We start from the raw sequence: 22823 nt of genomic DNA, 5'->3' as shown, positions 1-22823 counted from the left end.
TGTATGTGTATTAGTTATTACATTATTAGTTATTATGTTAGCATGTTAGTATATCAGCTATTGCTATATGTTAAAATCATTTCCTGACCCATTCTGAAGGATCTTTATTACCAATAGCTATACTGCTTACTATTTCCTAAGTCAAAGTGGGGCTGAAAAAAGATAAATGAACTCACCCGTAGCTTGCTTTGATGTTACACCACTAATCAATATGTAGCCTAAAAGCTTAGAAACGGCCATTCGTACATCATAGTTGGATCCTTCAAAGGATTTAAAACATAGAGTTACAACACTATCCAAATCTGTACTCCACATAAAAGTTGCTTCAGTCTGAAGTTCAAGAAGACACTATATTAAAAAAAAAAGGGGGGGGGGAAGGAAAACAAGCAAAATAAATAAATTAAATATTGTGTGCACAAATACTGTGTAGTTAAAAAAAAAAAACCTAAAAAAATTTGGGTTGCATCCAACAATGTCTGTCTGGCAGTGAAGATAAAACCCATCAAACAAATTCACTTCTCCTCTTCTATCCAGGCATTCCGAAATCTGACCCACAAACACATAACATCAACATAATGGGAGAGAGGAAGGGAAACCTTGCTGTAAAATGTAGCCATTATTATTAGGGCTTCAAACAGCATCAATTTATCTGGGGGAAAAAGCTCATTAAATTCAGTAGGGATATGGATACATACACACACACACATCTGAAAACTGGCCTAGTATCAAAAATATCTCTTCATTGTAGGCTATAAAGGGAAACTCATGAGTACATAAACCTAAGATAATTAAACTTCACAAGTTTTCAGCTCTTTCAGATGAAGGAATTAAAACATTTCAGTCATTCTTCCATGGGTGGGAGGGGGATTTTAAAGATATATCAGTACTTTGCTCAGCTTTGTTTTTCTTATTCCAGCAAGGATCATAACCTGCTAGTTGCACAATGTAATTCTTCCAAAATGAACATGCAATCCATTTTAGGGGGAAAACATAAAAAACATACTGAGCTAAAATGCCAATGCTAAAATGCCAATGCTAATTTCCAAAATATGGGAATAGATATTGACTTCAAATGGCACAAATTCAACACCTTAAGAAAAATGTGTATGTGTAAAGAAAGTAACCTGATCTGGCTTGTAAACCATTTTTGGGGGGCGGGGGTGCTTCAAGTCATTGTTGACTCCTGGTGACTGCCTGGACAAATCCCTGTAGTTTTCTTAGCAAGATTTCAGAAGTGGTTTGCCACTGCCTCCTTCCTAGGGCTAAGAGAGAATGACTGGCCCAAGGTCACCCAGCTGGCTTCATGCCTAAGCCGGGACTAGAACTCATAGTGTCCTGGTTTCTAACCTTCTACCTTAACCACTAGACCAAACTGGCTCTCTGTAATACATATACACACTGCTGTTGTCAATGTAGCTTTACCGACATAATGTCAGACATAAATTTTATTTGTGTGGAAAAAATTCCTAACAAAAACATACAGAATGATAAAGATATATTATTTACCATTCTTATATACAGCTAAAATCTTCTTGGTAACACAAAAGAATGGGTGTAATGGATTTTGTTTTATCCTTCCTATAACATATGCAATGGTAGACAGGAAGATTAATTACCAAAAAGAAAAGAATATTTTACCTTTGCAGCAGCACAGCGAACTGCCATTGATCTATCTGTTAAACATGTACGAGCAGCTTTGTAAACATCTCTGTGACAAGGAACAGCAGCAGCTCCCAACCCTTTCAGTATGTTCTGCAAACTTAGCATTATCTCATATCGCCCTTGAGACTGGCAAGACAAAAAAATCATCTCACATTAGAACAAAAGTGCAAGGTTTGATTTCTGTTTTTACGTTTTTATTCCGCTACTCCTTCAACAAGTGACACTTTAGTAACACCATAATCGTGTTAGGTGAATTAGATCAAAGATTTTACTGAAAGCCCCACTGTTAAATTCATGGCAGAGAATGCACTGGAAGCTGTCTCAGACAAGCTTTATCCCTGAGATACTGAACGTTGCAAAACCTAATTGAGTTCATTTTGCCAATTACAAAGAGTACAAAGAGAAACTTCTGGACCCCTTCTGCACTAACAAAGATACAAGTACGACTACTTAAAATAAACTATACACGTTATATTTAGGCAAGCCAATTATTTCACTTAAAGCATTTCATCACATCCTTCAGCCAAAAAGGCTATGACATCATCTTTAATATGATCAATATAAATAAAACAAATCCTCACCAAAAAATTTTTTATCTAAAAGACACAATAAAAATATAAATAAAATAAAAATAAGAACAAAAACAGGAAGCAGAGGGGATGGAGAAAAGAAATTAAATCATGGCATCAAACGTTCATACTAAATATTGGTTTCTATAAAGATTAAAAAGAGAGGAAGAAGAGTCTCATCGGAGCTGAGGGAATGCTTTGCAGTTACTCTGTTTATGATTCAAAGAAGTTTTGCAGAAATGTCATATCTGATACATCATCCTCAAATGTCAAAATCTCATATATTATTAGCTCTTTCTGAGGCCCTCATTAAAAATAGTCTTCTCCTTTAGACTTTAATCAATATTTTATTTCAACTTTGAACACCTGCTCATTTACCTCTGCATTCTTCATTGCTCTAAGAATATTTCCCACAGTATTCACAAAGCTGTTGCCCAAAATTCTTCCCAGTTTTTTGTACAAGTAGCCCAAACAAACCACTGCAGCACTTTTAAAACAAAGAATAAGAAAAGAAAAGAAAAGAAAATGCAGTCAGGCAACCTTATAACAAAACATTATTAATAATTATGCTATACTGCATTTTATTACAAACAGCTGAAATTCTTAATCATCAATAGCTATTAAATAATAATAAATATTAAATATTAAATTATTTTGAACAATTCTCCCAACCTGTGATTTCTAGTTGTATTAGGATGCCATCTCCCAATGAGCATGTTGACTGCTAATTTTGCACAACAAAACTGAAGGACAACCAGTTGTATAAGGTAGGTTTAGGATATACATTTCAGGATCATTAAAAAAAACAACACTAGACTGATTAACAACATGGTATAAAAGAAACATCATGGATTTGCCTCTTTAAAGTCAATTTCTTACTTATTTGATGGACTGATCTGATATTTAAAAAAAAAAGGCCAGAAGCTACCATCACATATCCAAGTATGGGCAGCCCATGTTTGTATGCAATTCCCAGACTCCTTCTCCACCACGCCCAAGACAATATTCCCACATTTTGATAAAAACCCCTGAATTATAACAATGGGATTTCACTACTTGTTTTAAAGCAACAAAATAGTTATGTTAAGCATCTGATGTGAACCACTCAGTGACAAAGGTGACTAAATCCTCTTAAAGGCTCAGGATAGTAATTTCCAAGCTCTTCCAATTTCTTTTTTTTTGGTGAGAACTGCAAAAAGAGCAACATGCTCCTTTCTGACAGCAAACCACAGCAAAGTATCGTAGCTAAGCATTCCTCCAAATGGTTTGCACAGCTGCATATTTTACTAAAAGAATACCCTACCAAATTCCAAGGGGTCAGTAACTGACTGAAAAGTCAGCCTTTGCTACTTGCAGGAATCATATTATACTGCAAACCTATCTGTGAAGTCCGACAGCCCCAAAAATTAAAAAAAGCAAAAATGCAAATCTCAGTCACAAAAAAGTTGCCTATGCCGGAGTATACTTGTAGAAAGCCACAGTATACTTGTAGGAGGCAAGAGTGTTGTGAGGAACATGCCACTGGCTGGTTGTTTCATTTTGTTTTAATCTAGCTTGTTTTTCACACTTTCTAACTCATCTCTGTATAGGATAACTTTTATTGATTTATTTTTGGCGGGTACTATCCTGTACATGAATTATGATAGGAGTTTGGTAGACATTCCTTTATCTTGTTTTTATTTCTATCTGCTTTCCTTTACTCTAAGAAATCCCTACAGAAAAATTAAGATTACCTTTACCTTTGTATAGAGGAGCAATAATAGCATTCTCCAAATTGTCAGACACAAGTGCTTCTACTCTTTGATATTCAACATTCCCATACAAATGTCTACAACACTGTTTCTAGCATTTCCTCACTTCACTTACATTCCAAAGCATTTCATACTTTTATTTATAATTCTATTGACTCTATTGGAGACTCCTTGTTTAGCCCTTTTTACCCACTTCCAAGCAATTTTTATTTCTACTAAAATCACTTATTCATAATTAAACCCACACCTTCACATCATGCAAGTATTCATCAACTTCACTCCAAGATCAGACATAACATACTTCCACTTGTTTAACTTTCTTTTCTTTCATTCACTAATTCATGCTCATTGTCATTTACCCCATCTACATTCTAAGTCACAATCTTTCATATGCCATGGTCATAACCAGATGGGTCTATAACTTCCACTCCCTATCATGCCTTTGGCCAATTCAAGTTTCACATAATGCTTTTTTTTTTTTTTTAATAATACAGGTTACCACTCTTAATTGTACTCACATAATACAATGAGGACAGTAATAATCAGTTCTGCCATATTTTGGACAGTATGCCATATGCTCCATCAAAACTCAAATTTTCCAAGTATGTTCATGCTATTCTATGCAAGCCAGGATTTCTGATCTAGAGACTACCTTGCAAGCCTACTATTATCCACATACTACCAACTGGGAGGTACACGCTGTGTACAGACACACTCACGATAGAAGATGAAACAGGAACAACCAATATATCTTAATCTGTTATCCTCTCTCTCAACCTATCTGAACTGTTTCCTCAACTTGAAACAATTCCGAGATATAGTAGGAGCCACCCAATGTAACTGGGCTTTCATCAAAAATTGATATGAGGGAGAAATTAATTTTCAGTAAAAAATTATGGATGATAGTGCAAAAGAGCATATGTTAGGAGAAAGCATTTGCAAAGACATTTATATCAAAGGAAGTTTCATACAATGAAAAGTATGAACTGTTGTGCACAACAAATTTTTGCACACTTTTTTAAAGGATGGAACTGTGCTTCAAACATATAAACATTACTAAAATTAAGGAGATTCTTCCATCTGCATCCAGAAAAAGAACATTCCATAACTGGGCAATGAATGAAGTTATCTCATGGAACTTGAGTTTAGCTGTGTTTAAATCTTTTTCAACTGCTACAGCCTATTTTTTAAGCCATACATGCCTCCTGTGCCCCTGCAAAAGTCTTATGCAATCCTCATAACTTTAAGTTACAACCATCTGAAGAATATTGTAGGCCAATGTAGAGGCTATATTTCTATGCTAAAGGCAAAGAAGGGGACTTCTATCTCCTAGCAGCTTACTTGGTTTCTATGCTGGCATAGAGAAAGGATTGAGCATTATCTGTGCCAGATTGGAGCTTCTCTGTTCATTTGGCTGTGTGTAATTCTTGAGTGCCTGTGTTTAAATGCAAGTCTGGTTATCCACTATGACATATACCCACTGCTATATCAATCCAACATTTCTAGGCATTCCTCCAATTACTGCTTTTTCACCACAGTCTCTTTTTCTAAACTAAATTGTTTTCATTATTCTGTTGCCATCAACTGACTGTAGACTCATTCCTGGACAAGAATACAACTAAAAAGAACAGGAGATAAAAAGAAAGAAATTGCCTTTGTGCTGTGCAAGTGGGCAGTGCATGGGAAAACATAGGAAACTATGGCTCTGTTACCAGGCCAACGAAAAACTGGATTCAGTCCTATTTTAATCTTCAAAACTCACGCTGCATGCAATTTTGTTTTTATTTAAGATTCTATGGGCTCCTTGGTTTTCTATGATGAAGAAATAATACTTTAATATGACCATGTTGGACTTTTAAACTTACAGTTTAGTAGGTAGATAGCTTGGTGAATCATCTTTACTGAGAATAAGTTCATTGCATTTGTCAATTGTTTGGTGAACAGAAAAAATGTCTCCTGCGCTATATAATATAGCAAGGTTCTTGGCAATGAGCTGTCTAGCAGGAGGTCCTGGTGAACTGGTTAATAAAGATACCAGTTGCTCAACAAGTTTGTTCTGTTTTTCCCTTATGTCAGCCTGGAAATATAGAATAAATGGTTAACAAGAGAGATAATCAAACTTTGAACTATCTGAAAAGCTTCAGACCACTTTCACCTGTGTTCAGACTCATTCAGGTCAAGTCTGGCTCAAAACAGTATTCAATTCCCATCTCTACTGCTAGTCAGCTCCCTATATTACAGCCCTTCCCAGGAATAAAAGGCAACTTTCCCTATTTGATATAGGCTGTTTAGGGAAGAAAACAGGAAACAAAGATATGTTCTCTTCTAGCTGTATCATGCTTACCTGATTAGTTGCTGGTAAAAGCTTTTCCAAAAACCTCAGCCACTCCAAAGCGAATTCTGCTTTCTGAAATTCACCCAGCTGATTATAAAACTCTTCATTAAACAGCAAGCTGCAAGCCAACTCCATTCTTTAAAGCATCTCCTTTTCTCTATCTGAAAACCACTCATGAAGGCACACAGAAATGTGGCTATATGATGTCAGTATTTACGGGCTGAATGAAAAAGAACACCTGCATAAATATATAATAAATGTATTTAGGGATGGAAATGACATATTTTAATTTCAACATTTAATATGAGGGTGCTTCACCAGCAGTTTAGGAGCATCAATAATTCTTGGACCTTACAAAAAACACTGGCAATTGCTTCATGTTGCAACATGTACAAGAAACCATGCTGGCATACAAGAAGGACTATTTGTAGGCTGTTATTTGTTTAAATTTTATCCTGTCTTTTCCTCAAAAGTTCAAGGTGGAATATCTAGGACCCCCTCATTTGATTTTTTCCCCATAGCTTTTCTGTGAGAGTTGGGATGAAAGACAGTGACTTACCTAAAGCCACCCAATAGACTTCAGGCTAATGTACTTGGGTCTCCAACATCTTAACCACTATACTACATCATAAAAGGCGCTACCGGACTCCTGATTTTTTACACAACACGTGTGACATTGGCTATAGATCACACGTCTCATTTGTGAGAAGTTATTCTCACACTGATAATGGTAAACAATAGAGGTACCCTGACCCTTTCAACAGAAGAGACAACCCTCCTCCCCTTTGAATCAAAAATATGTAAGAAGACAGACTAGATTTTGCCACCTTAGATTGTATAAATTTATTTATTTATTTATTTATTAAATTTTTCAACCACCCATCTCCCCCCAACGGGGGAACTCTGGGTTACTCTCTAAATACAGGTTTCTCATTTGAAACTCACTGGAATTCTTGTGCTGCAACCATAATGTTCCTTTTAATAAATATTACTAATCAGGGCTTTGAAAGACTTGTTCTGTAGATTAACTATTTCCAGTCCAGATTGCTGGGAGGGAAGTCTGATCCTATCCTGCCCTAGAAGTCTTAGTCCAGGAATTCTCAAATTGTGAGTCAGGAGTGCCTGGGACTTTCTCAGCAACGTGGTGGGGTGTCACAAGTTTTTCTTTTAACTCTGTCTGATTAGGCTTGTGCAGACAAAGCAGAAGGACTGTCAAAATTCACTCCAGGCTTTGCTCCTTGCTGTATTTGTGGAAGCCCACAGTGAATATTTGCAGTACTTTAAAATCCGAGAACCCTTGGAACATATAGATTAAAATGCAATGATTAAAAGTAGAATGTTTATTTCTTGCCTAACCATAATCTCAAAGTAATTAGTTTTATTCATATGGGAGTCACATGGATTCATTTATAATTTTAGGGGATCACAATACCACAACTTTTGGGAACCACTATCTCTTCCAAGAACTAAGCCTATCATGACTTGGTTAAATAGCTACAAACATTTTCTGCATTTATGACAAGAATTAATACAAAAATAAAATTCAGAAAAAATAGGATAACAAAAGAGCTATACATGTAAAGGGCATACAATCTGGCTCAGACTATATTCATCAAATTTAAGAGTTAGCTTGAGAATAGAAGTATGCCTCATTATAACTACATGTGTTAGTATGAGTCAACCCTTTATATGGTAATTAATTTATATGAAGCATTGCAACTGATTTATATTTTCAGTTTACTGAACATTTACATAGGACATGACAATATGGAATATATGTTTCTACAAATATTTTTGCCTTATAAGTACAAACATATCTGGAGTTTTCTCCTGAAAGTTGATTTTCCTCTTTAATTTCAGGATAATTTCTTTGTACTGTCATAGTGTAACTTAATTGTAGGGAGAAGAGAATTTCTACCATTAAAAGAAGAGACAGACAGGAACACAATTGAGCGGTCCACTGAGATCTGATTATCTGATGTAATTTAAGAGAACAGACTTATTAATTATTTATAGTGTTATGATAGCTGGTTTCTACCCATAGGGACAAACTCCTCTTAATGTACAAGCTAAATCCACTTACTAGGTAATAAGTCCTATTGAAATTAACAACTCATTTCTAAGTAAGTGAAGTTTGAGTGGCAAATACATGTACTACAGAAAGTGCCACACGTTATGACATAAAATACAACGTACATAGCACATTTAGGCATGTGTGGCAAAGCAAATATGAGTTGCATGATGGTTGGCATGTACTATAACTGACATATTTTCTGTAGGCATTCTCCACTGCTATTAAGATCTGTATGATAAAACAGATATAGCCTAAGCAGACCCAATAACTTAAAAATTTCTCCATATTCTATGAATGTAGTAGTGGTTTAATCCATATTTAATCCATCTTTGTCACAGAACAGTCTCTATAGTAATTGCAGAGACTCTTAACTTCAAAATAAGGCATTTTAAGAGTTTGTATAAGAGCCAAATACAATGATTAATTTCAGTAGATTGTAGAATCCATTTTATTTATTAAAAAACAACATTTTTCTATGTCAAGAATACGTGAGGATTTAAAAAACAAGTAATAGCAGTTACAATTTTTGTAAAAGCATTTATTAAATACACAAATAGTCAAACTTTTTCAAAAATAATTTAGAAATGTTTACATGTTTTCTAGCCTTTTTAGTTGAAGGGATTTATTACTGAACTTGTCCTTTTTTGAGAGTATTAATATTCAAACAGTAAAATATCTGTAGCCTTTCCACTACTGCTAACTTGACAATTCATGTCTTGAAAATTGTCAGCCATAAAGGAGATGATAGATAGATAGATAGATAGATAGATAGATAGATAGATAGATAGATAGATAGATATCACCTCTATGGCTGAATAAAAAGTATTAGTTAAGTCAATATAATTGACTCAAAAGCAGATTTTTTGCACTATACTTCAAAGCAATTGCCTATTTATATAACTAAATACATTTCTAATTCCAAACAACATTCAATACTTTAACTTATGATTTATATTTATGGATATGCCCAGAAACCTTTCTTGCAATGGCCACCACAGTGCAGAAAGTTCTTTAGATTTTTAGGTATGACATGAATCAATGGGTGCAAATTCTACCTATATTAGAATTTTCACCAGACAAGTGACATGTGAATGGAAATCTTTAAAAGAGGAGGTAGGAGGCAACTTGTTGTACCACCCCACATCTTGGGAATTAGCTTTTCTAATCCAAACCCCTTCCAATATATGTATCGATGTACTGCTTGCACCTTGTATATAAATATGACCCGATGTACCTTTGATTTGTGCATAATAAACTAAGACTCTCTCTCTCTCCCCAAAATTGGATCAATGTGATTCATCCCTGACTTCGCAAATCTCTATGTACTTCCTTGAGAACAAGTGCTGCCGAACACAGTGAGGCACATATCTGAGCAAATATCTATTGGATGAAGAGAGCAGTAAAGGCCCTAGCATTTTGTGTGGTGAATTTCCCCTTCTGCTCATAAAGGAGACATTCTGTTCATGATTAACTACGTTAATATACATATCAATGATATAATGGACTTTCCCCCATGGGACAATTGTAATAAGGAAACAGATTGAATATTCAAAGTATATTAAAGTTTTGCAACATGAGAAGATCATTTATGACTACTGCAAGCTATGAAAATTCAACCCTATGTTAATGCAATTCTATCTTGTCATTTCTCTCGCCTCATGACAAAGCTACCTGAAATTATTAACATCTGCATTTTTTTGGTAAAAATATAATGAGGTCATTTTTGCTTCTTAAATGTATGATAAGACAATATTCAATTCTCACAGGTGACTGAAATCTGTCAAGCATAAATCATAATTCTATTTAATTATTTGTTAGTCCTAAGGAGGAAAAAAACATGTACCTAGATTTGGGCATCATTAAGAACACTAAATCTTGGCCAAGAGAGTATCACTAAAATCAGTCAATAGAACCACTACCCAAGTTCTCATTTTAGTTCATTAGCATGAAATTTTAATGATGTAAACAAGAACATACATAAAAATATTCTGGAATAATATGCTACTACTGTTACAATGATCTCTGTTCTCTCCTCCATCCTTATGTGGTTAAAAGGTATCTGCAAACTGGGAAACCATAAAGACTTGCATAACTACAAACATTTCAGAGTTGTCCCCCTTAAGCAAAGAAAATCCCCTAATAAAAGCCTGGACATGATAGCACAGAATACTGTAACTATCTGGAGAAAACAGGAGAGCGGAATAAAATATCCTGAAGAAAAATGTGATTGATGGACTACAACTTTCAATGTATGCCTTCTTTGTTGAATTTATTAATTGTTAATATGATTAAACAGTTATTTGAAAGTGTTATTTATTTATTAAATTTGTATTATTTATTAAATTTGTAATTTGTAATTACAGGAACTATTTTATCATCTTGTCACCATACAACCCATTCTTTGCACAGATTCACAGAATGTACCAATTATGCCTTTTACTGAACCAGGAGTTCCTTTTCACAGTCACTCACACCTTGTTCACCTCAAGCATGGATTACAATGCACTCTACATAGGCTGCCCTTCGAGATCATTTGGAAGGTACAGGTAGTCCAGAATACAGTGGCACGATCATTTACAAGCACACCTTGATATATCCATGTAGCACTTCTGTCATGTGAGCTGTATTAGCCATCACTGAGCTTCCACCTGCAATTCAAGGTGTTGGTTACCACTTATAAAGCCTTTCATGGTATAGAGACTGTCTCTCTCCCATTATATCTGCCTATGCTGTAAGATGTCTCATGGTGGGCATGCTTCATGTTCCATCCATTATACAATGTCATCTGATGGAAGCTATGAAGCATGCCTCTTCTGTTCTTGTACCTGGCCTTTGGAATAACATACCCCAGAGGTTCAGACTAACCCAAACTTGCAAGCCTTTAGGCAATCTTTAAAAACTTGGCTGTTTCCCCACCTCTGGGTCAAGTTGGTGGCATGCCAATTTGACAGAAGGGTTCTGTTTTGCCTGTGTCATTTGATTTCCTTTTTCCATTAATTTTGTTTTTTGATTTTTTTAGATTTTGTAATATTTTTATTTTAATACTTATAATAGTTTAAGTCAGTTTTGAGTTTAAGTAGTCTTATAAATTGAAGCTATTTTTAATAAATAAATAAATAAATAAATAAATTTCTCTCTATCATCTAAAAAAAATGATGCCAACTCTAAGGAAGCTCACTGGATGAGTTTAAAGTCCCTCATTATCTCAACATAGTTATTCTGTTATAAGGGAAAGATGGAGGAGGGACTGTTATGTGCCACCTTGAACCCTTGGAGAAAAGACAGGATATAAATCTAATGAAAAAGTAAACCTAAGAAACATAATTAGTCTTGCATCAAGTTTCCTTACTACTTTAAAGAAAGGAGTTGAACGTTAATATGTAGCATTTAACATCTGAGTATAAAATCCAGTTGATCATTCAATAAACCTAAGCATTTTTCTAAACCAGTTAGGAGCCAGCCAGTAATACTGGTGCAACTGACATTTAAAAATTAAAATATATATATTGTATAGAAGCCCTACAAATTTTGGACAATTCCTTTGATAAAGACTTTATGTTAACCAGCTAAACTATGCCACTAGCTAAGTTGCTTTGAGATGGGGTTAAAACAGCTGTTCTGTCTCAAAATAAATGTGCTTATATAGTAAAAAAAAAGTTTTAGCTGCTAAATGTTGGTATTCTATACAATAAATTATCTCCTACTGCAATTTGAGTTACTCCCCCTTTTTGGTTTTCAGTATTATGACGCACAGAGTAAGTTTGTGCTGCAAAGTCTTTTCTTCTGTGAATGTCATTATCTCAGGCATACACTAGTCTACTCATGAAATCCACTCGACATTTCCCTTTTTCTTTTCTCCAGCCTTTCTGCCTTTATGATTCATATGATGCTAGCTTATACTGTTCTCTCCATTTTGACTGTCTGTAGATCTCTGTTAAGATCTTCTCCAATCTTGCTCTTGGGATTTAGAGGTGTTTTTTGAAAAATGGGCCTTCAAATGAAATCAACTTGGAATATTGTACTTGTAAGCTATGTGCTCTTGCCCAGCATGTATCAAATTGGACTTTCAGAAAAAATACTTACATTCTCATGGAGAAAATCCATCTATGTGGTTGCTAAGAGTCAACACTGACTTGATGGTACATAATCAACAACTTGTGTTACTGCATTGTTTAAAGATAACAGCTCTATGTGAAATAGAGTATTTAACAAAATATTTAATTTGATAATAAACTATGTTAATTCCAAGGTGGAAAATGAGATTCATTTATTTATTTATTCAATTTACATAGCTGCCCATCTCAGACCAATGACACCAATGAGATGTACTTGAACTTAAATGTTTCGAAGTTACATGCCCCCATAAATTTGGAAGCTGATCCATTTAACTTTAATACGAAGCAACAGGATATTGGGCAAGCATATTTCTTGTTTTATTAAAAATGTGAACATATTCCAGTCATCAAAATTATAAACTTGTATAATAAAGAATCACAGCAGTGTCCACAGCAAAGTGTGGATTCCAAAATGATGCCACGTGCACTATATCATCACACAAATCCCGTCACCTATTTCCATCCTTACATCTGATGCAAGTATGTAAGTCACAGCATTCATATGATGACATCGTAACTTGTGTCTCATCATTTTCTCCCTTCCACCCCCACAGGTACCCAGAATCAGGAGCATCTTCTTCCACATTCAGAATGGATTACTTTGCACATAAAAGAAACTAAAAATGAGAGAGAATGTATCCTATTACCAATCCAAAACCATCCTGATAGTTTGACAAGGAACAGTATTTCGTCAGGAACCTAGATTTGTTCTTAATTCCACAAATGGGAACTACAGTACAGTAGCAGGTCCACTCATACTTCCTCCAAATGTATTTTCCTTGGATTGCAGACATGGAGGTTTCTCTTTTTTTAAAAGATACTCCAGTTTAACAGGGGCCGTGATATGCTTTGATCAAAAGCCTTTTAAAAAGTTATTTTTTACAACTCTTTCGTCGGATACATATCACACACGCATTCTTTCGAGGAGCTCCTACCTTTGGTTAAAGTAATTCCCAGGAGAGCTCCTCGCCGCCCGCCGTCTCTCCCCCGCATCAGTTCGACTGAGTTAACAATGTGGCTTCTCTCTCCTGACGTGTCCCCAAGCTCGGCACGCTTTTTGCCAGCCGCCAACACTCCCTAAGGAAAGAGATTCTTCTCACCCATCTGCAGCCGCCGCTTCCCGACAGGGCGAGCCCCAGGCGGCTTCTCTCGTCCGGCCCCAGGAAAAGGAGAGCAAGAAAGAGCTCCGGCTACTCCCGTTAACTGACCGGCCTGCAGGCGGCCGCTGCCCGGGGAAGGCTCGCGCGCTCGCGGCACAGGGTGGGGTCCCGCTCTGGCTGCTACCGCGCCGGGATCGGAATTCGTCCCTCCGCCTCCGCCTCCGCCTCCGCCTCTCCCTCTCCCGGGGAAACCCTCCCTTCAGAGGAGGAGCTGCTGGCGGGGCCACCTTCGTCCTCTCCCCCTTCCCCCCTTGGATGGCCGCTTAGGGCCGCCTAATCGGCCCCGGAGCCATCGAGCGGCGGCGGCCGTGGCTGAGCGTGGCTCGGGTCTCTTCGCCCAAGCAGTGCCGAAGCTGCTACTCAGACCCAACGGGAACCCGCTGATTTCCTTCTTCCTCCCGGCTCAGCCGCTGCTATGCAGCCCCTCACACGTCCACGTTTCCGTGGCTTTCCTGTCACAGCTACGTTCTGCATGCATAAAGCGTGTGTACGGTACATCTTTTAAAATTTCAATGATCCTGAACCGGAAGTTGAGGGATGGTTTGATTTTTTGCAGTAACGAAGCTGGTTGCCTCGGTTTTCAAGCCATAAGTCCTATGGGTCTCTCGCCTTCCAAGCTGGGCTGAGAAAGCACTCGTGCTTCAATGCGCTCTTGGAAACGGCTCAGCTGATCGCTGAAAGACAAGTCACTCCGCCCTGCTCGAATTTCTCTGTAGCTTCAAACTTGAAATGGGTTCACAAGACCTGCTGACCTAAATGTCATTCCGCTGTTATGTGAATGCAGCTACCATGGTGAGTCTATGTGTCACTGTGAACATAGATCATTAATTCATAAACTGTAGTTAACCGTGACTCAGCATGTTGCACAAACAACCATGGCATTTGAAGTGGGAGCTATTACCCAGCAGAAAAAGAACATGCCTTTATCCTTCAACAGCTGAACGATACAGCATGACGGAGCCTCGGTTCACAGAATGCACTTACTCCATTTGCACACCCTGGATGTGCAGATTCTATCTCCAATAAACAGCCTCAGAGATAGCTACTGTATGTCTCAGGCCATATAGGTTATAGCCAGCATCTTGAATTACATTTGGAAACAAACCAGTAACCACTGCAGCTCTCTTCAAGGTGATGTACTGTTGCAGTAATGGGTGTGGCAGGTTCTGCACGAATCAGAGCTTTCAAGTGGTTTCCAAGACAGCCTATATACTGTAGAATGAATTGCAGTGGTCCAGGTGACAGGCGACAAGAGCATGAGTTACTGTAATCAATGCCTCCAATTCCAGAAAAGGCAGCAACTGGCCAGAGCTGGTCAAAGGCTCTTTGCCACAGCCTCCACCTGTTTTTCCAGTAGGAGCCATGAGTCCAGAAGGACCTCAAAGCAAACAAGCAGTGCAATTTTTAAAAATCTGGACTTCATACAACAAATGTGAAATAATCTGAGTCACTGACTTGATTCACTTACTCATGATGATCTAAGATAGTACTGCTGAGAGTGAAAGTTTGCCACCGGTAAATGCATTCCTGAAGAAATTAGCATATGATTTTATTAATCTGAAAGTCAGTTTTAGGGCACATGCTCTTGCTTCTGCCTCTGCAGTAAATCCCGGTCTCCTCCATCAGCATGAGTCATAGTTTAGAGTTGAGAGGGAGAAAAGCTGAGAGCTGTATTTTACTTCAATTCATTTATTTGTTTGAGAGCCAAGAATTACAGGAGTTATACCAGTGTTCTGAAGACATCACCAAAGGAGGCAGAGGTGGAATTTAGGCTTGTCTCATCCTATATCAGGGAAAGCAGAGGCTGGCCATGCTACAGTACAATGCAGCATCCATAGATGCCATAGTCCCCCCTCAAGTCACTCCAATTTCCAAAAATCTCCAAAGTTAAAAAGTATTTTTATTAAAAATTGCAACTGCAACGATAAAAACGAATACAAACTAAAAGAAAAAGAAAAAATAGAAGGTGCAGAAAAGAAAAAAATCAAAAGAAAAATAGAAAAGAAAAAAATATAGTAAAGAAAAGAAATATATAAAGAAAAGATGTCCCCCTTCATCACAAGAATAAACAATTTTAGTAACTTATCACCTCTTTAAATACAACAAATGATCTCTTCTTCCCATATCCCATCACTTATCTAAAAATACATCCATAAAACCTTGTCATTTCAGTTCTGATGTCAGCAAAAGTCCATTAAGGGTTACCAGAGATAACAGCACATCTATTTTAACCTTGATCAAATAAACCAACTTTATATTCCTTCCTTTTAACAATCTTGATCTTAAGTCCCTTCAAATAATGTCCTAGAACTTGATTTCTTTTCATTTTTTCTTTGTCCCCTCTCACAAAATTCTTCAAAGCTTTAACAAAGCTTTAACAAAATTTCTTAAATCCAATATAGGAAACTTATCCAGGTCACTCTCTTTGTTATTTGCATATACCTTTTAATTATTAAGACTTCAGCCAGTTTCTTTTGTATGTCCAGTGTAGTATCTTATTCCATATCATTCTTGTAGCCTGTCATTTTTAAAGGCACTTTCAAATCAGTCTAAATCCTGTCAAGTAAAACTTGTTCCTCTTCCATAACATCTTTTAAACAGTCTATCTATAGAGGCAGACACTCTTAAAATTAACTTCTGGGTCCATTTTCAAAAATATACTTCAATATGTCCAATGTTAAAATATTTTGCTTCATTCTGTATTTGTAATCAAATTTCAGTGTTCTTCTCCTTTAATTGTAATATTTAGTTCCTTCTGGTTCCCTCTAGTGTATAAACTTCAAAGTCTCATCCTATCATGCTTTTTTAAATAATTCAAAACAAAAACATTTTCCCATAGGAAGGATTCTTATAATTAATTCCAAAATTTTATTTCAAATCTATCTGGACCCTCAGTCTGTTTGTAACTTTCCAAAATCAAAGTTCTAATCACCATTTCGCTAAAAAAAAAAAAAATTTTTTTGTTAAGTCCTTTAACTTGTATTTAAAATTTCTTTTGCTAAGGACTGAAGGAAACTCACCTGTTGTTTTCACACTTGTCGATCCAAAGGTTCCTAATAGCTAAAAAGCAGTTAACAAGCAATTTCCAAAAATGATTAGAAAAGGAAGTATGTGAACCCAGTGTCCTTAAAAGCGCCAACTGTGGTTTGAGCAAGATAGCTATTCCCTCATCACCCAGAACTCTAAACCTGCTCTAAACCTCTAAAACTGTCTTGTGGGCAATCTGAAGTGCTCTCCTTGTCCAGAGAGGAATTACAAAAAGCCAGTCTACTCGCCAGTTCTTCATTCCGCCGAGGTCATCAGCTCTGCTTTTAGCGCAGTCATCTTCAGTTCACCATTTCTTCCCCAGAAGTCAGGCAAAATTAAAAAGTATTTTTAATGGACAAAGTTTCATAAGCTTGCCAGATATTGCAAGATCACTGTGCTATCATATGAGAACTCATAAGTTATTACCATTTTAAATATTGGAAACATTCCTAGTTTTTTCAAATTTTAATTTTTTGGCATCCACAAAATTGTGTGAAATCATGGAATGGTTGCTGGCTTCAGGTTAAGCCTGACAGAATTTTAATGAAAATGGAAATTAAGGTACAAGAAAGGGACTCAGGAACTGGGAGTGCCTCATTATTAACCATGGTTAAATGTTCTATTACAACCAGAGTTTGCAAGTTCACTAAAATTAAAATTGTGTGTGCGCACTTCTGACACTTCTGGCAATGACCTGGACAAGTCCCCACAGTTTTCTTGGCAAGATGTCAGAAGTGGTGTGCCACTGCCTTCTTCCTAGGGGGAAAGAAAGTGACTGGCCCAAGGTCACCCAGCTGGCTTTCATACCTAAGACAGGACTAGAATTCACGGTCTCCCAGCTTGTGGCCTGGTGCCTGTGGAAGAGCAGGCTGCTTGACAAAATTGCAGGCACCTGTCCTACCTTCTTTCCCTCCCATTTGAGCCTTTCCCCCCACATCAACACGGCAGAGTTGCCAATAAAACAGCAACCCTGACACAGGTGTGGAAGGAGAGGTATGTTTTTGGAGCTCTGCAGCCACCAGTAAACTGAGAAGTGCATCAGCCAAAAGAAAGGTGTTTTTTCTTCAGAGGGAATGGACAGTCCAGAGAAAAAAAGTGCAGAGACCCAGCAAGAGAAAGTACAATTTAGAAAGGTGCAGGAGCTCTACATGCTGGCCATTAACAGAGAAGAAAAAAAGTAGAAGAAATCCCAGAGAGAGGAAAAAAAGACAGAACAGGTGCTGTAAGAAGGAAACACTGATGCATAATAGCATAGAGCATAGTATATAGGTAACAGTAAGAGTAATAGTATAGTGCAGAGGAAACATTGTCATCGTAACAGAATATAGGATAGAGGTAATAACACACACACACACACATATATATTTTAAATCTTATGTATCACTTTTATAGAATGTTTTGCAAAATAAGAAGTCTCCCCATCTCTTGTAGGGAGATATAAAGAAACCACCTCATCCAGGGTCCATGCTTTTGTGTCTCTCTTGAAGCTGTGTCATTCTAATTGGGTATGGTTTAAAGAAGAACCCATGACAGTGCCTTAACTACTACACCAAACTGGCTCTCTTGTTTAACCTCTAGACTATGACTAATATTGGTATCTATGGCTAACTTACAATAAGCAATAATTTACATTTTAATTTAATTTAATTTATTAATAATAAATAATTTAAGTCATTCTAAATAGGTATAATGGCTCTCATATTCTAACAAAAAAGAATTATAAAAAGCTGCAATCTAAAAGTGAAGCATGAAGTTTCTCTTATTTAACGTTTTCGATGAGATAGTAAAAGGAACTATATTGTAACTCTTACAGCTTTATGGCTTATTTCAAATACTTGAGTTACATTCTTCAGTGATGATTGAAACATTTTTATAACAGTAGTAATATGGTTTGGGAACAAAGATAATGGGTTCCTACAAAGCTACCCCAAAACAGGGTTTGATTTTGGTTTCATATGTTTTGTGAACCCAACTACTGTCATTTGTAAGGTTTTATGACTTAGTGTGTGGTATAAGCGCAGTCCAGTTGTTTCAGTTAATTTGTTTTTAACTTTTAGTATTTGTTAGGTGAAATATCCAAAAGTAATATATTGGCAACTGATTATTAGATATGTATCGCATGCAACTCCAGTTTTATCCTCACAATGCCACTGCAAAATTAGGTGGGCTGAAATATGGGAGCTATCCCAAGTCATCCAGGGAACTTAACTGCTAACTGGAGTTTCTCAGTAATAATCCAGTGTTTTAGTAACTACACCACACTGGACTTGGCCCTTAATTTTTCTTTAGCTTCAACTTTTCAAAGTGATAAAAATTATCTAAATCATACATCTTAATCCTGAGTTTCCTGTGGTAGTGTTACCCATCAATATCAAAATATTTGTTTTGCAAACAATACTAATTCCAAGCAATGTTTATCAGCATCATACCATAAAATATTAGGTAAAGGGCAGAAAAGAAACTACATAGATTAACAGTTGGCTAAATAGATTCATGGACCAAAACAACCTTCTGTAGGAACGTATTGTTTTCAAAGACAGAATTACTGTTTGTTTTCAAAGTATGATAAAGAAGAAAATATGAGATAATGTAGTTAAAAATACATTCATGTGGACCGAACTTATTGGGAGACGTTTATGGAAGTATTTTCTTTGCACACAAACGTTAGCATCAGTAGCATTAAGGATATTGTTACCTGTAGCACATATTTCTCAAAACTCAATCAGATGAGTGAAAGGTCCATTTGTATCTACTCTCAATACCTGTCGGTTTCCATATGTGCCGTGCTTCAGGACTACACCAGCTTCTGCACATTTGGCATTGGCAGCCAGTTGTCTTTCACACTGAATCACAAATTTGGAATAGAGTTCTAGCCCAATTTCCTTTTCAATGTTGGCATGATATTGCATGCTTCTTCCTTTCAATTTACCACCCAGTGTGGCTTGTGGTATTACAAGTATACTACCTGGCAAATCCAAAACAGAAACATATTTGCCACCTTCATTTTCACTTAATTTCACATTCAGGAGTGTATTGACTGCAAAAAATAACAAGGGAAAATATTGTGATTAGCAGGTTTCAAACCCATCACACGTAATCAATAATGCATGTTTAACTTATGTTTATTTATTGAACACATTTATACTCTAGTTTTCAGCAGGAAAAAAAAACCTTAAAAGAACAAGCTTGTGAAACAGTAATATAGGCCCTGCTCTCATAGTGTAAAAATACATAACACAAAGGAAAGAATGGGGAGGGAAACACAAAGGAAAAACATTCATTCAATTCTTAATGGTACAGATGCAGCAATTACGAAACATATTGTATAAACTGAAATGCAAGTACTGTAAAGTTTCCTATATGTACCTACATACCAGCTCAAATGAAACACGTATCTATATGCTAGTTCCCTCTACTGGCTCCCTGAGGCATTTACTGTACTTTTCTACATGGAGGTCTAAGCCATTTTGGAGCTGGAAATTATTAAAATTTAACTAGATGAGTTAACTGTTCTCTAGAAGTTTCTGTCCAGCAAACAGCAAGACTGACAACCTCTTTTCAAACAACTGTCTGAAATACTGAGATTCCATTCTTAATAATTGTTTACAAGTTGAAGTAAGTTCCAAGTGAATTATTTCTAAGGACTGCTTCCTATGTTACAGTTCATTAGGTAGGAATCTATTTTGTCAGAACAACTAATACTTGAAATCACTTCAGACACTAAAGCTGAGGGGCTTGGCCTTCTGTGTTGTCCCAAACCTAGAAACCTGATTTCCTTGAGATTTAGAACCCTCCTTTTGGTCCCTGGACACAAGAGATGGGAACAAGAAAATGGGCTCTCTGTAGCTGAAGTGTCTCTTCTGCTCCTATTTTATTTTTTAAACCTCCACAAAAATGTTGAATCAAAGGAGATTAGGAGAGCACTGCCTTCCTCTCATCCATAGTGGCTATGACCCTGATAACAGTTTTTATTTAATTTGCTTACAGTCCAACCTAATCACAGTTCTGTATTGCTGTTGTGAAGATAAAATGCAGGGAAATCCTCTGTAAGCCATCTTGAGTTCTTGGAAGAAAGGCGTGGTAACAAATAACTAGTAATTTAAAAATTATAAAAAGCTAAAACAGAAAGAGGTAGTTGGCTAACCTCTGCAAACTTGGGTGGATACTAGTGAAATTGGACTGTCTCAGGTTTGCTGAGTCCTCTGGTGCTGGTAAGTATGTAGTGTGCCTATGATTTAGCTAAGCATGTTGCATACAGTGTTGGATATAGGGTCTTAGAAGCAGCAAAGGATTTTGGCCTTATCTGTACTTTTAGAAGAGGATTTAATTGTGTTTTGGTGCCACTTCCCATGTTTATTTCCAAAACCCTAAAAGTTTTTTTTTTAAAGAATAGTAATTAAGTTTACATATCAATGACCTCAGGTCAAAAGATAAATACATATTGGAATTTTATTAATGATGTATGCTACCTCTATTAAGAAGAACTGGACTTATATACAACATAGTTAGAAGGAAATGTCTGTCCTGGTTAACCTTCCCCACAGAACAAACTTTTGTTTATGCACAAACATAAATACACTGTTTTTAATCTCTTGTTCTAAGAATATTTTATCTGAAAAACCTACCCATTTGGGGAATAATGTCTTCACTGGCCCCTTTGAAGAAACATACATAGATTATAAGACCACGCTGGATCTATATAAAATGATAAAGATATATTGAAGTATTGTGTATCTATTTGCACAGTGTAATTTACTGTTTACTGTAATTTAAAAACAATATTCTGAGTACAAACCAATACAGCCTGCACAATCCTACAAATTTCGACTAAGAAGACTCACTAAGTTAAATGTGGTTTGAATTCTGATTACTCTATTTGGCAAAAGTAATTTATTTCAAAATACTTTGATTTAAAAAGTTGGTACGTGTGTATATGTTTTCAGCATTTGGCATGCTAAAGCAAATTTCACCTAAGACACATATTTTTAAAATGTAGGAAACTCTCTTGAAGAGTTTATCCTGGAATAAAATAGAAGACTTTCCTACTGAAATTCCAAATGCTACACACATTTAGAAATATATGTTTAGTGACAATGTGGTGAATATTTTTATGTTCCAGATATCCTAAAGACCTGTATCATTGTTTTAGCATGCATTCTGAGATATATTAAGAATAGACTTGGCTGCACATTTCTATGAAATGAATAAGAAAAATCGGCAGGTGCCTACATATTTTTTTAAAATAAATGTCATTAAGTTCAATGGGCTTACTTACAACTTGCACAGGTTGCGGAAGAGGTATTTGTAATCTGAATGAGTTGTGTCAAGTGTAGATGTCACATTGATCAAAGCAAGTGAGTTTTGTCATGTGATAAATTCCTAAACCATTATTTTTTTTCAGTGCCGGAAATGTTTCTCGTAAATTATTTTGGGGACCAGGCGATAGGCACGTTAATAACGCAGGTGAAGTATTCCCGCGGTATGAAAAAATCGACAAGGGTTATTGTAATAATGAACATTATGAGTTCCTGTTTATTTCAGGAAGGCGGATTAGGCACAATGTGAAGATCGAATCGAAGGGAAATGAACTCCCCTGAACCGCGGATCTCGGGGACAGTTCGGTAGAGTAGGTGGGAAGAGAGTGATAAAAGCATGCAGGAAAGGGAAGAGAATTTGGCCATCAATCCGCAAGATTCGCAAAGCTAGTATTACCTCAACCCATCTGGCTTCGGATCCCGGCTCAGCGGGCTTCACCTGCAGCCGCGCGCGGAGACACTGCTGCAAAAGTGCACGAGCTAGTGGACTCGGGTTCGGGGCAGCCATAAAGGAACAAACGAACAGGCAGCTCAGGGGAAAGCAAATCCCCGCTCTGGCCTTATTCTCAAACTCCTCCTCCACTTCCTTCTCTAAGATGACGCAGACTCCTCCCGCTTCTTTTCCCTGTTGCAGTTGGTGATAACCATGGCTGTAGACTCCTGCTCAGAGACAATTTGTTTCTTTGAAGAAAACTCTTCCTGTTCGAGATCTAGTATTCCCCCCCTTCACACAAATGCACAAAACTAGGCAGCAGTACAAACTGTCCATTGAAAACAATGGCAAAATTTACAATTTGATCTGAAATTCAGTCGGT

At 36.7% G+C, this 22823-nt stretch overlaps 2 protein-coding genes across 5 annotated transcripts in view; both read right to left on the bottom strand.

Annotated features, from left to right (window-relative positions):
* Window positions 1–13832, bottom strand: part of HEATR5A (HEAT repeat containing 5A) — a 65293-nt gene extending 51461 nt beyond the window's left edge. For 2 of the 4 annotated variants that reach the window (XM_088145399.1, XM_088145401.1), the window contains exons 1-6: window positions 13442–13828; window positions 6327–6555; window positions 5848–6059; window positions 2610–2718; window positions 1639–1788; window positions 177–348 (exon numbers count right to left, since the gene is read on the bottom strand). In XM_088145399.1, the coding sequence (XP_088001525.1) occupies window positions 177–348; window positions 1639–1788; window positions 2610–2718; window positions 5848–6059; window positions 6327–6452 (769 nt within the window). In that variant the 5' untranslated portion in view covers window positions 6453–6555; window positions 13442–13828. Of the gene's footprint in view, window positions 1–176; window positions 349–1638; window positions 1789–2609; window positions 2719–5847; window positions 6060–6326; window positions 6556–13441 lie in introns of all 4 variants that reach the window. The other 2 variants (XM_088145402.1, XM_088145400.1) reach the window with 2 other exon arrangements.
* A 980-nt stretch (window positions 13833–14812) lies between these two features.
* Window positions 14813–22598, bottom strand: DTD2 (D-aminoacyl-tRNA deacylase 2). The gene is made up of 3 exons (XM_007431315.4): window positions 22406–22598; window positions 21319–21388; window positions 14813–19730 (listed from the first exon to the last, which is right to left on the bottom strand). Exons 1-3 carry the CDS (start codon window positions 22514–22516, stop codon window positions 19405–19407), a joined length of 507 nt encoding a protein of 168 aa, XP_007431377.1. The 5' UTR covers window positions 22517–22598; the 3' UTR covers window positions 14813–19404.
* Window positions 22599–22823: the final 225 nt, after the last annotated feature.

Source organism: Python bivittatus, unplaced genomic scaffold (assembly GCF_059951505.1).
Source record: "Python bivittatus isolate LINGU-HERP-01145 unplaced genomic scaffold, Pbiv_v1 ctg000480_np1212, whole genome shotgun sequence".
Classification (NCBI taxonomy): Eukaryota; Metazoa; Chordata; class Lepidosauria; order Squamata; family Pythonidae; genus Python; species Python bivittatus.
Note: the sequence above shows the minus strand (reverse complement) of the source record. Positions and strands in the feature narration are given on the sequence as shown.

Excerpts from the sequence above, each read along its gene's own strand:
- DTD2 (XM_007431315.4), bottom strand. The coding sequence starts at position 22,516 with ATGGCTGCCCCGAACCCGAGTCCACTAGCTCGTGCACTTTTGCAGCAG. Across the intron at positions 21,389-22,405 it reads CCGAAGCCAGATGGGTTGAG|ATCCAGCGTGGTCTTATAAT; the intron begins GTAATACTAGCT and ends CATTTTATATAG. Across the intron at positions 19,731-21,318 it reads AGACATTATTCCCCAAATGG|TCAATACACTCCTGAATGTG; the intron begins GTAGGTTTTTCA and ends TATTTTTTGCAG.